Below are 14,327 nucleotides of genomic sequence, written 5' to 3'. Positions count from 1 at the left end.
TCGCACTTGTTACCAGTATATTAGGTTATGTTTTGCCACGTTCTGCCCAGAAATGGCTCCGAAAAGATTTTCGTAGAGTGCTGAATTCAAGTTAAAAGTGATCCAGTTTGCAAAAGTGAATGGAAATCGTGCTGCTGAACGTAAGTTTGGTCCTACTCCAACTGAGAAAACAATCCGAGACTGGCTACGGGAAGAAGAAACCATACTGAAAACACCACAGCAGAAGAAGGCCATGAGAGGCAAGTCAGCAAAATGGCCTGATTTAGAGAGGGAATTGAAGATATGGATTGAAGAGCAAGGGGCAATTGGAATTCCTGTGTCCACAAAGATGGTTCAGCATGAGCCAAGAAGAATTGCTGATGAAAAAGAAGTTACTGATTTCAAAGGAGGACACAATTGGTGCTTTAGGTTCATGAAACAGAATGGACTAAGCATGCGTACATACACCAGACTTGCCCAAAAGATGCCTGAAAGCTATGAGCAGAAGGTCCTTCAATTCCATTGTTTTGTCATTCAGTGTCAGAAGACACATCAGTTTGAGTTGGGACAGATTGCAAATATGGACGAAGTCCCCCTTCAATTTGATGTCCCAAGTAACAGAACTGTTGATAAGAAGGGGTTGAAAACTGTAACTGTGAAGTCAAGTGGACATGAAAAGAGCCATTATACAGTTGTTCTAGCTTGTTGTGCCGACGGAACCAAGCTGCCTCCTATGCTGATTTTCAAACGCAAAACAATACCAAAGGAAGCCCAAAAGATGCCTGAAAGCTATGAGCAGAAGGTCCTTGAATTTCATTGTTTTGTCATTCAATGTCGGAAGATACATCAGTTTGAGTTGGGACAGATTGCAAATATGGACGAAGTCCCCCTTCAATTTGATGTCCCGAGTAACAGAACTGTTGATAAGAAGGGGGTGAAAACTGTAACTGTGAAGACAAGTGGACATGAAAAGAGCCATTATACAGTTGTTCTAGCTTGTTGTGCCGACGGAACCAAGCTGCCTCCTATGCTGATTTTCAAACGCAAAACAATGCCAAAAGAAGACATTCCTCGAGGAGTGATTGTCCACGTTCATGACAAGGGTTGCATGGGATGAAGATCTGGTTTGAGAAAGTTTGGAGCAGGAGACCAGGTGGGTTCTTACACAAACCTGCCCTATTGGTGCTTGATCAGTTCAGGGCACATATAGCAAAAACACAAAGATTGTTGCAGAGCAAAAAACAAAACTTGCCGTCATACCCGGAGGCTTGACATCCCAGCTCCAACCACTTGATGTCAGCATTAACAAACCCTTCAAAGCTGCCATGAGAGACGAATGGAACCAATGGATGAATTCTTCTGGTCACAATTTGACACCAGCAGGAAGAGTGAAGAAACCAACTATAGGAGAAGTTTGTACCTGGGTGAAAAGTTCCTGGGATAATATCAAGATTGAGATCGTTGTCAAGACATTTAAGAAGTGTGGCATTTGAAATGCCATAGGTGGAACTGAGGATGAGGCAATATATGAAGACAGTGATTCGTCATCAGACACAGATGAGGACAAGCTAATGGATGGGAGTTTTGACAGTGATGAGGAGTTGTATGAATTTTACGATGAATAAAACTTGAGTTCAATAACTTTATGTAATACATTTTTTTTTTCAAATTTCGGGCCCCAAAATTAAGGTGCGTCTTATACATGGGGAAATACAGTACTTAGGTTCCTGTTGATGGCATGCCAGTCAGTACTAAAACTGCTGTCTGGAAAGTGGTGGTAACTTTCACAGATAGAACATAGTCATTGTTTTATAACCCTGTTAATTTTTGATTTTCCTTTGTTGTCTGCAGGTCTCACACTTTATATTATAAAGTGCAGAACCTGCTGATATACATATATATAGAAGCCCTTACATGAAAAACTTGTATATGCATACATGTGAAAGGAATAAAACTGAATTTTGATAAAATACTACCATAAGGTCTAGGTGACATGGTAGAATATTTTAATGTCATATTAGCCTGGTTCCAGAATTTTTCCAACCCTTGTTCTAATGCATGTTATTCCATTTCAGATTCACAATTGCCCCAAAGATCAAAGATGTGCTGTAGAGATATACAGCACAGCAGATGGGCACCCTCGTCCACAGCCTGTATGTAGACTAAGTAAGTTTTTGAAAATTTATATAATTCTTTATGCAGCTTTATGAATTTCAACCTAAATTTTATTCTGGCAATTTTTAATTATTTTGGATTACGTTATTTTTTTAAAAATTTTGCTAACCTGTTATTCATCATGATGATTTAAGATAAAACAATGAATATAGCATTAGCATTAGTAGAGGCATATGATGCAAGAAAGCAAGCTTATGCAGTATCACTCAAAAAAAAAAAAAGCTCCTATTTCACCCCTTCGTTCGTTCCAAATACCTGTCCAGCTCACCCTTAAATTTATTTAGGCTATCAACCTCCACAACAAAAGATGGAAGGCTGTTCCACCAATCAACTACCCGCTGGCTGGAGGCAAACTTCCGCACATCTATCCTACAACTGTCTTTCCTCAATTTAAATTTATGCTCTCTCAGGTGATTATTCTGAGCAAGAGAAAGAATCCCTTCAGCATTGAGCATGCTCAAACCATTCAAGGCTTTATACACCTCAATCAGATCACCTCGCAGGTGCCTAGTCTCCAAACAGTGTAATCCACAAAACTTAAAGCCTTTCTTTGTAAGAGCAACCTTTTATTCCATTCACTAATCTTGCTGCCCTTCCTTCTCTGTACTCTTTCCAACAGCTATACATCCTTCTTAAAATGAGGCCTCCAGACCTGTATATACTCAAGGTGTGGCCTGACCATTGCCTAATACAAGACGATAATCACCTCCTTATCCCTGCTAGAAATATTCCTGTATATCATTGAAAAGACAATGTGAGCTACTCTTGCAGACCATCTGCACTGCTCAGAAAATTCATATCTGCCTGCACAATTACCCCCAGGTCCTTTTCATTCTCTATCACTGTCAGTGTAGTACCACACAGTTGATACGGTACTCTGGGGTTATTGCTACCCATATGTAGTACTTTACGTTTGTCAATGTTAAACTTCATTTGCCACCTCTCAGCCCATCTGCTCAACTTTTCTAGATCCTGTTGCAGCAGCGTACTGTCATTAGTGTCATTAACAACCCTGCCAGCCTTCGTAACATCTGAAAACTTGGACGTTAAGCCTGATATACAATCATCAATATCATTTATAAATATAGAAAACAACAATGGACCCAACACTGAACCCTGAGGGACTCCACTAATAACATTAGTCCACGACGAGCGATGTCCATTGATTACCACTCTCTGTCTTCTCCCACTCAACCATCCCTTTATACATAGCAGTAATTTGCTTCCAGTGCCACCTGCTCCAATCTGTGCAGCCATCTTCCATGTGCAACAGTATCAAAAGCCTTTCTAAGATCAAAATATATGATATATCAAAGTTATTCCCTGCATCCAGTTGCTTTGTGACCACATCATAGTATCCAGTCAAATTGGTCAGACAAGGCTTCCCCTTAACAAACCCATGCTGTATCCGAGCTATAACTGAAGTCTTATCTAGATGATCCTGCAGTGCTTCTTTAACCAGTGCCTCCATTAATTTCCCTGGAACAGAAGTTAAACTAACAGGTATATAATTACTTGTGTCACCCTTTGATCATCTTTTGTGAATTTGGTCACATTTGCACATCTCCAGTCCATGGGTACCTTCCCTTAGTCTAAGGAATCTCTCATGATTATGGCTAAGGGTTTGCTTACTTCCTTTGCTGCCTCCTTTAATATAACTAGATAGGTCCCATCCACCCCAGGTGCCTTTCTTATGTTTATCTTCAACAATTTCTCCTCAACTTTGCTCTCAGTTATTACAAAATCATCTAGCTCACTGCCAGAGTTTAGTTCACCTCTGGCATTCCTCTCCCTGAATAACTCCTCATGTGTGAATGTAGATGCAAAATATTCATTTAGTTTGTTAGCCACCTGAGCAGAATCATCGACAGTTAAACCATCGATATCCAGTGGACCAATCTGATTCATCCCCTTCCTTCTAGAGTTTACATACGTAAAGAACTCTCTGCTGTTTTTCATTGCATCCTTTGCCAAACATATCTCATAATCTGCCTTTGACTGCCTAACCTCCTTTGTGACTTGGTTATAGACCAGCTTTTATCTATCATAGGCTTCCATATGGCTCCGTAGCCGAGTGGTCAGGAGCGGGAGTGCAGTAGCACACGCTCTTTGAGTAGACCGGGGTTCAAGCCCCTGACTGCTGAATATGGTCGATCTGCCAACCCGCACCAGACCAGCATGGCAGATTATGGTCCATTTTCCCTCAGCATGAATTGTTGAGGAGGCTTCCATCCTGCAGTGGGTTGATAATGGCTGCACTTTACCTTTATCTCCCGTTAATTTATATGAATCCTGCATTTTTCTTCTCTGCCACATGTCTCATTAGTTCATCTGACATCCATTTAGGATGAACCTTGAACAATATATATATATATATATACTTCAAAAGTTTGGCATCCTGAGGACCTAGTACATACTGGATTTTTGAGAATTCCAGTTCTTTTAAGGTTATGCACATAGCCTATATATTCAGAAGTAATTTGTTATTTTCATTGGATAATACAGAAGCTCTGATCGCTATAAAATGATAGTTACCAGCATTAAGCGAAAGTTAATCTATACTGCTGGATTGGTCCAGTGGGTAACATACTTGCCTAAGAAATAAAGGTCATGGATTTGAATGCTGCCTCCAGTATGGGTATTGTTGTCCAATATTTTTTAATATGCATTATAAATAGTGTGATATGATTTCAGCAATTGAATCACCTTAAAAACTAAATACATACCACTGTACTTTTAAGTACTATACTACTGTGAACTAGTACTAAATGTCATAATAACAATGACATACAGTCTAGGAAATATGTAAAACAAAAATAAATTGGCGTTTGTAAATTATTAACAAAACATAAGGCGTAAATCTGGCATCTGTTGTGGTTTTTTTAATTCTGACTAGCTAATTTCACTAAATACTAAATTGTTAGCTGATGACATTTCAGAATTCTTTCTGAATCCAATCATCACACCAAAATATGGCTAAGTAAGATGGCCCCTCTGCTAAACCATCAAAAGGCCTTGATACATATAAGTATAGTAGATGATATAAGTATAAAACATTTTCTGTGTATTGATCAAAGTGGTATCAGAGTGTTAATATATATATATAAAATTATATATAATATTGGTAATGACAAATGATGCAAGGAAGCAAGCTTATACAGGAATCAGCCAAAAAAAAAAAAAAAAAAAGAGTACCCACCTCATCAGTTCATTACCTCTAATAATTTGTCTGATTCTTTCTTAAATTTATTCAAACTACCTACCTCCACAACACCAGGTGGAAGTTTATTCCAATGATCAGACTCTCTGGCTAAAAGCAAATTTTCACACATTTTCTATAATCATCCTTTCTGAATTTAAATATATGTCTCCTTATGTGTGTAGTCTGAGCGAAAGCTGGGATGCCATCCACATTTAATATATTTAAGTCTTTAAACACTTCAGTCAGATCTGCTCATGGATGCTGCAGTTTTCAGAACTGAAGTCTTTTTTGGTAAGATTATCCTTTTCTGACCCTGAATAAATCTTGAGCTCTTCTCTGAACCCATTTCAGCAGATCCACATCCTTCCTAAAATGAAGCTTCCAGACCTTCATGCTGTACTCAAGATTAGGCTTGATCATTATCACCTCCTTATCCTTACTGGCAAAATTGATGAATATCATTGACACTGCTCAGAAAAACAGTAGCTCACATCTATCTGGTGAGTATGGGCTTGGCACACCCAGGGTTCTGAGCTGGATATCATCATTCTTCTCTTTCTTGGTGATTTCTCTCTCTCTCTCTCTCTCTCTCTCTCAGAGTAATTCAGAAACTTTTTTTTTTTGGCTGGTGCAGCATAAGCCTCTGCTTCCTTGCACCACATGGCTAATAATAATAATAATAATAAAAGTTTGACGTCAGACTGTACAATCAATTCCAGGTCTTTTTCTTTCTTCCAGAATAACATATAACCCAACTGGTATGTTATTCTAAGCTTACTGCTTCTCACATGCAGTTCTTTGCATTTGTCAATGTTAAACCTCAATTGCCATTCATCAGCCCATCTGGCTAATTATTCTAGGTCTTGTTGCTGCATCATACCCTGATTTCTGTCAAAAACAATCCTGCCAACCTTTGTCTCATCTGAGAACTTTGACATGTCTTCATCGGTATTGTTAATAAATATTGAAAACAATACTGATGAAGATGTGGTTGGTCCTCACACTACAAGAGAAAAGTCTGGCCTCTAAGGGAAAATATGTGCCCCGGGGAAAAAAAATGTCCAGCACAATCCTCTGGTTGATCAAAGCAGAATTCTTCTGCCCCCTTTACACATCAAACTGGGACTCATGAAGAACTTTGTTAAGGGGATCAACCAGGATGGAGAAGCTTTAAAGTATCTGAGAGGACAATTTCCACTGTTGAGTGATGCTAAGGTTAAAGAAGGAATCTTTCTTGATCCGCAAATTCATGAACTTTTAAAGGATGAAAACTTTGAGCAAGTCCTCCAGGGTAATGAGAACGCATCTTGGGAAGCATTTAAAAGTATTTTGCATGACTTCCTGGGAAACCGAAGAGCTTGAAACTATGTTGAGACTGTGAACAACCTTTTAGAAAAGTATCATCAATTAGGCTGCAACATGTCACTGAAAATCCACTTTCTCAACTCTCATCTGGACTTCTTCCCTGACAACTGTGGTGCAGTGAGTGACGAGCATGGCAAGCGATTCCACCAAGACATTTCAGCAATGGAAAGAAGATATCAGGGTAGGTGGAATGCTTCTACGTTTGCTGACTACTGTTGGATAGTAACAACAGATGCCCCAGAAGTTTAATACAAGTGAAAAGAAGGCACCGTCATGAATAGGCCACATTTTGAGAAAGTACTTTCGGTGCCTGTGCAGTTTTCTTGTGTTCTTGTTTTTTTACATTTTAAAAAAAATGAACTGTGATTTATGTTGTATCAAGAAAATGTAAATATGAGATTGTTTTAATATTACTTTTCACTCCTACTGAAATTACTAGTTTTTCTCGATACGGTTGCCTATTTTAAGAAAGGAGACAAATTCAAAGAATTTTTTTGTTGAACAATGTAATATATAAACATCTTGTGATTTTTTTTTCTCTATCATTATGAGTTCATCATTTAGGGCTAAACCTTGAAAAATCTCTTTCTCCCTCACACACGCACAGCTGGCATCAAAAGCTTGTTAGGTTTTAGATTGTCAGTTGTTATTACTATGCCCTGATGATGACACTTGGTTAGAGCATAGCAATAACAAAGAAACTAAAAATTTGGAACAAATAGATGAGTAAAATGAGAAGGGGGTTTTTTTTTTGTTTTTTTTTATTTATTTATTTATTTTTTTTTTTTTTTGGCTGATGCTGTATAAGCTTGCTTTCTTGCATCATATGCCTCTATTAATGCTATGCTAATTCACTATTGGTATCATCATTGGCTGGTCCCATTGAAATGAATTTAAAAACAGTCTGAGACTGTTGTAGTCACCGTTATGAAATCAAAAGTCCTTCCATTTGCTCTTGATAATGGTTACATCTTTAAGTAAATCCCACATCAATACACTGTGATAACTAATCAGATCAAGAGTATTGCTTTCTCTTTTTGTCTTTTTAGCATGCTGATATAGAAAACAGTCATTAAATAAATTCAGAAAAGCATTGTTACTGTGTGATTATCAACCCACAAGCTTGCAGTTTTTCCAACTTTCTACTGAGTAAATTTGATCGGTCACAGAAGTGACGTCATCAGCGGCTTCCACTAGAAGCGCGTGACGCATTTTTCATGACCGGTATGATATCTCGAGTCAGGGGCGGATTTAGGGGGGTGGTCAGATGCGACTTAATACCCCCTTAACCATGTGTATAAGTGAATGTGTAAAACGTTCCTAGATCTATCTAAAAAAAAACTTAAAAAAACCTGGTCGTCATGCCTTGCCTTATGATGATAACTGGATACGACAGTGTCTGCAGTTCTAACTTTTTAGAATTTTTGAATAGTGTGACATCACAATCATGCTTCCTGAAGTTACTACTGCAGTAAGTATGATTGCAACAATACAAATATTTGTCAACAATTTCTTTTTTCGTCTCGCATTTTCGTTACATTCCATTGTTAGGTGCCCCTAACACCTGCGTATGTTGCTTCAACTACAAGATCGGTAAATCAATCGGTGCTATTTTACAGAGATATTTAGATAAGTTGCACTAGTAAGTATACATCTGTTACCTTTAGTTATCATAAATCCATTGTATCTTGTCTTCCAGAAATTATGAAAATCTGTGAATGATCAATAAAATATTTACAATAAAAAAGCTCTTTTATTTCGTAATCGATATATACAAATCAAAATACCTAAAAGAAACGCAAAGGATGTTTCACATAAACCATCTACTGCACGTGCTTTGGCACACATGCAACATTTTTATTCGTATTTTTTTTAACTAGGGAAATATAATGGATACATTTTTTTAATGATAAAATTTTAATATTGCAAATAAAAAATAACATGAAATCTTTCCCATATCACAAATAACATAAAAACTATCACAAAACATTGTGATAGTTTTGAAAATCAAATATTACATAATATTTGACATAACAAATATTACATAAAATATAAAAGAAATATTACATAAAAACAAACTTTCTAGAAAAAGTACACAAAAAATCACAGATTACATGAAAAAAAAAATTATTTCACAAATATTCAAGAAAAATTTATTCTAAAAATTGCCATGTACAATTTACTTCTTCATTAATATTTGTTGTTGATCTCCTGCTTTGCTCAATAGCTGAGCGATGATTACGGAGGAACGATTTGACATTATGATCCGGATCAGATTGAAGCAATGGTTTTCCATTTAGATGTATGGTCATCATAATCTGCAACGTGTTTAATTGTCAACATTATTCATTCATTCATTCATTCACTTAATACTATTCATTACGCTGAACGCTCGCTCAGCTTCAGCACTGCTAATCGCAATAGTTTCAAAGGTATTTCTGGCTTTCTTAATTGAAAAGGGAATTTCACTCGATTTTAAAGATAAACTGTCTTCGACAAAATCTCTAAAATCATTAATTTTTATTTCATATTTTATCAGAAAACTTTTATTCAGTTTCCACCATCTTGCCACCAAGACGAAAGTTCTTTCCCATTCCACGATTTCGGGTAACATATGTTTCAATAAGGCGCCTCCATAGCCAGGTGGGAAGGAGCAGCAGTGCGTAGCACGCTTCTTGATTAGACCAGGGTTCAAACCCGTCACCACCAGATACGGAGGATGCGGAAAGGTCAGGGAATGACCACCGCATATTCCTGGAGTAATATGGCCTTAGTTGCTAATGCTCCTAAAAACCAAATAACAACAACAACATATGTTTCAAATTTCTTTCAATGGTATCACTATTTTCTTTATTTAATTTAAAATCACCCTGTTGCATTAATAACTTATCCTTTAAGGATAAAACAATACATTTAATAACTTGTCATGAGGTAATTTTTTTTACTTTCGATTTTGATTTTCTTCAAATTCTTTCCACTTCAACATGCTAATGCTCTCAATTTTAGCTTCATAATTTTTAAAATTAGCAATAGCATTTGATAGTTCGAATAATTAATTTATCTGCTTTTACCATAGTGATTCTGTAAACCTTCTGAAAGGTAAGAGAGCTCCTGCAGAATGTCAATCATTAGTGCCAAATGGTTAAGAAATCCCAGATTTAAAAGTCGATTTAATAATCCGGAATATTTAACTTCTGATTCAAAATGTTTGCACAAAGCGGGATAATTCCTCCAACCCACAGTTGCCATCTGCAAGCTACAAGCTGCCCATTGTGGCCCGAACACACGACTGATCTTTATAGTTTCCACATCAAGTTCTTTAGCAATCATCCTTAATTCACGGTAGTTTTTTGGAAATTCGTGATACCGTTTTGTTTTTTTTAATTATTACCTGTATGCCATTATATTTTAGAACATTTTCTACACAGTGAAAGGCTCAACAAAGTTTCAAAATCTGACAACATTTCATCTTTGTAAAGTTTATATAATAGCTTAGTTGCCTCAATTCCCCCCCCCACGTCACTCCTGTCACTGGTTCTTTGAATACTGTGAAAAATGTCAGAATCACATGGATATTCACCTACTGTGACCAAGTAAACGTAGACAGGAGAAATTTACTGGAAGGCGTGGATCACTCACTTCTCCTAAAAACATATGCCTGTTTGTTGGAGTAAAGGGGAACCACAACACAGGTTGACCAGAGGCTATTATCCGTGTGAGGAATCTTCTTAATCCTCTGACTGGCTATGGAAAGTATATTGACTAGCACAACTTCTCGGTATGTGACTGCATAGGTTTTATGGACACCACTAACATTGTGAAACAGTAATCCCTTTCACTCTTAATTCGCGTTTTCTAATTACCTAGAGGCCAGAGGTTAGAACAATGCTTACAAAGTTGTCTCTCCTAATCGGTGCCTCCGTAGCCAGGTGGGCAGGAGCAGCAGTGCGTAACACACGCTTCTTGATTAGACCGGGGTTTGAGCCCATGACCACCAAATACAGAGGATGCGGAAAGATCAGGGAATGACCACCACATATCCCCGGAGCAATATGGCCTTAGTTGCTAATGCTCCTAAAAAACCAAATAACAAATAACAACAAGCTCTCCCAATCCACTCGTTACATGGAAATTTTCTTCGTCCAACGGAAACTATTTTAAATGTAATTACCAAGGGGGATCAAAAAAATTTGCTATAAAGAGGTTAGTTAAACAGAGGTCCAACTGTAATTAAATCAAAAATGAAGCAATTTTAAAATGCATAACCAATCGACTCACCCCACGGAATGTTTCAGCTCTGGATACTCAATAATTGCATTCAGGATTTCATTTGTAAAATAAATGATTGTCTCAACAATGGGCTTGCAAATTTTCAAAAAAAATAACAATGGGCTCTTGCGAGCCCACTATAGCTCACCACTGCCAATACCCCCGCCTCCTTTTTTTTTGTTTTTCCAATGCTCGTCTCATTCCAAACAAACTGACTCAATGTTACACTGACCACCTAAATCAATCAGGCACACTGCTTTAGAGAATATGTTGTGTTTCTTAACCAAGAGTATACCCCCTTCCTCTTGTCTGTAAATGTACTCTCCATATTCAAATTCTGTGTCACCTATGTATTAATGGCACCATGTTTTTGATGCCTGTACAATGTCCATATATGACGATATAACCAATACTTCAAATTTCTGAAATGTATCTACTATACTCCTACCATGATTGTTCAAGTCAGTATATATATATATATATAGCACCTGTTTATGCTCTTAGTAACCCTAACACATGCCATGAGTCCACCAGTAGGCCTTACTCTTGAGATCCCACTGCTAAACTATCAAAAGACCTTGATATAAGTATCTGTATAAACTTTTTTTTTTTGTTCCAATCCAAGTGGTAAACACTAATTTTGCAACTTCCAAAAATATATAAAATTAATACAGTAAACCCTCATTAACCCGGACCCCGGTAATCCGTACATCGGTTAATCCGGACAGCTAATCTGGAAAGTGTAAAAATCAAATGACGATCGGGCTCAAAGGTCATATGTATTGTGTCCAAGGTCATTGGGCCGTGATGAATCACGCTGCACAAACAACCTGGTTCCCAGCTGTGGTTCAGACAGTTGTTTGTTGTTTGCTCCGCAGTTACGCGCTTCTGTCTTTTGTCGTTTGTGCTGTGCAGTTAATGTCTTGAAGTAATCTTAGTGTAGGACAGAAGCATAAGCATAAAATGCTTTCCCTTCACGATAAACTATCAGTGACAGAAAAACTTGAAAAAGGAGCTTCAGTGTCCAGCATCTGTCTTGAGTACGGCATCGCAAAACAAACTGTGTCAGACATTAAAAAGAAAAAAAGTGAAATTTGTAATTTTGTTCTCAAGTTTAACATGGAAAAAGAAAAAAGTAAAATTAAACAAATGTAGATGCCTACTGATAAAGCACTAGATGATGTTGTTGTGTACAAATGGTTTTCCCAACTTTGTTCATCTGTTTGGCTGTGTGAGGAATAGAAATTCAAGCAGCGACGGAAAGACTGGCTAAACAGTTAGAAATTGAACAATTTAAAGCGAGCTTGGGTTGGCTTTTTAGATTTTTTTTTTTTAATGAAAACCCCAAACACGAGAGGTAATAGAACCTATAGTACTTAGTACCATGCATGGGTTTAAGGTTGAGAAGATGAAAGAAGATATTTGTTGACATTAGACTTGAACTTCTGTAGACACTGTAATTTTCAGGAAATACATATGAAGGAAGGTTGTTCCAGAAAACGGCAGTTGAATGAATAAACGAGGAAGATGAAAAGTTGGGTCTATGAGTTTGAAGTTGGACAGAAAATTGATGTTGGCTGGTGGCGGCACGTGTTCGGACTGTTTTGAAAGAGAGAGCAGGAATTATAGAAGCCAATTCAGAAGAACATGCCCGTGGAAGTATCTGTAGAAAAGGCATGCAGCAGAAACACACATCCATGAGACAAAGAGTGGAGAGACTCTGTTAGAGAAGAGTCATTAATTAACCTAACTGCCCTCTTCTGAATGGAATCTAGAAGCCTGAGAGACGTTTTGGGGGCACCACCCCAGATGTGGGAACAATATTCCATGGTAGGGTGGATTTGCGATTTGTACAGAGTGAACAGCTGTTTGGAGGAAAAGTAACGCTGAGAGCGAAAGAGAAAACCAAGTTTTTTAGATGCAGAGGAAGCAAGATTTAGAAGACAGCATAACATTTCAAACAAGAAAATGTGTGGGGAAATTCTTAGTGCTGATTTTGAAGCTGTTGAGCCTTTCAGGAAGCAACTGAATGATTTTATTCAAAAAGAGGGTTATCACTTGAACCAGGTGTACAACTTTGATGAGACCGGACTGTTTTGGAGTGCTCTGCTTGAAAACACACAAGCATCAAAGACTCAAAAAACCACGCCTGGAAGAAAAATAAGCAAGGAACGTGTTTCAGCATTGCTGTGTGCAAATGCTGATGGAAGCCATATGTTAAAAACTGTCATCGTTGGAAAAAGCTAAAAACCATGTACCCTTAAAAAACATTGTAGTAATGGACGATCTACCGGTAAACTACTACAATTTCCACAATGCATGGTATACCACAGAAATAACAATGGATTGGTTCCAAAAGAAAGCTGTGCCAGAAATCATAAGACATCAAATCGAAGATCCCAGAAGAAAATCCCAGAAGACGAAGCAAAAACCTTGGTTTTGCTAGATAACGCACCAATCCACCCTGACGTTGACAAACTCATCAGTCGAGATAAGAAGATTAAGTGCGTGTTTCTGCCGCCAAACACGATATATTTTCCAGCCTATGGACCAAGGGGTGATCTACGCGGCAAAGTGACTTTACAGAAAGAAGTTTCTGAGTGAAGTCCTAGAAATCGAGAAGCCACTGGTTGATGAAATAGACAGAAGAGGACAACAGACATTGAAAAATTTAAAGTTGTACAATGCAAGATCTATGATTTACAACTTTGCTGATGCTGCAAAAGAAATCAATTCAAAAACTTTGGCGAATTCATTGAAAAAACTTCTCTTAGATGAAGAGGCTAATCCAGAAACAGATGGTTGTGAGACAGAAGACTTTCATGAGACTCTACAACGAGGAGGGGAAAAAGCTGTGTTCTTAGAAGAGAGAGTCATGGATGGAAGAAGATGAAGATGATCCTGGCTACCACATCATGACCGAAGAGGAGATTGCAGATAGTGTAATGGGAGCAGCAGAAAGTTCGGACTAGGAAGAAGATGAAGTGAGCAACAACTCTCAGCCAAAAATTAAGGTAAGCGAAGTGAAAGACCACTTGAACTTCATAATTCAGTACATTGAACAATCAACAAATGAAAACGTATCTGCCTATTATGAACACTTAAGACACCTACGTGAATTGGCAGTAAAGGAAATAAACTGCAAACAATCACAAAAAAAGATAAGTAATTTTTTAAAACCAGTGAATGTGGCAAGTGATGTAAGTGTTCATTTTATGAACACTTTTATTCATTCGTTAATTTTATGAAGATGAACCAGTGCAATCTTGTTCTAAGTGATTATGGACATTATGTATTTTCCCTTGTTATTCGTAGCCATATTTTTGTAAGGGTTAAA

At 37.6% G+C, this 14,327-nt stretch overlaps 1 protein-coding gene across 2 annotated transcripts in view; it reads left to right on the top strand.

Annotated features, from left to right (window-relative positions):
• Positions 1–14,327, top strand: part of LOC150077096 (papilin-like) — a 724,323-nt gene that overhangs the window by 648,044 nt on the left and 61,952 nt on the right. For both annotated transcript variants that reach the window (XM_090386252.1, XM_090386253.1), the window contains exon 31: positions 2,055–2,145. In XM_090386252.1, coding sequence (XP_090242378.1) covers positions 2,055–2,145 — 91 coding nt within the window. The remainder of the gene's footprint in view (positions 1–2,054; positions 2,146–14,327) is intronic.

Source organism: Mastigoproctus giganteus, chromosome 12 (assembly GCF_048544385.1).
Source record: "Mastigoproctus giganteus isolate SK-2022 chromosome 12, ASM4854438v1, whole genome shotgun sequence".
NCBI lineage: Eukaryota > Metazoa > Arthropoda > Arachnida > Uropygi > Thelyphonidae > Mastigoproctus > Mastigoproctus giganteus.
The sequence above is the reverse complement of the archived record's forward strand: the minus strand, read 5'-3'. Positions and strand labels throughout refer to the sequence as shown.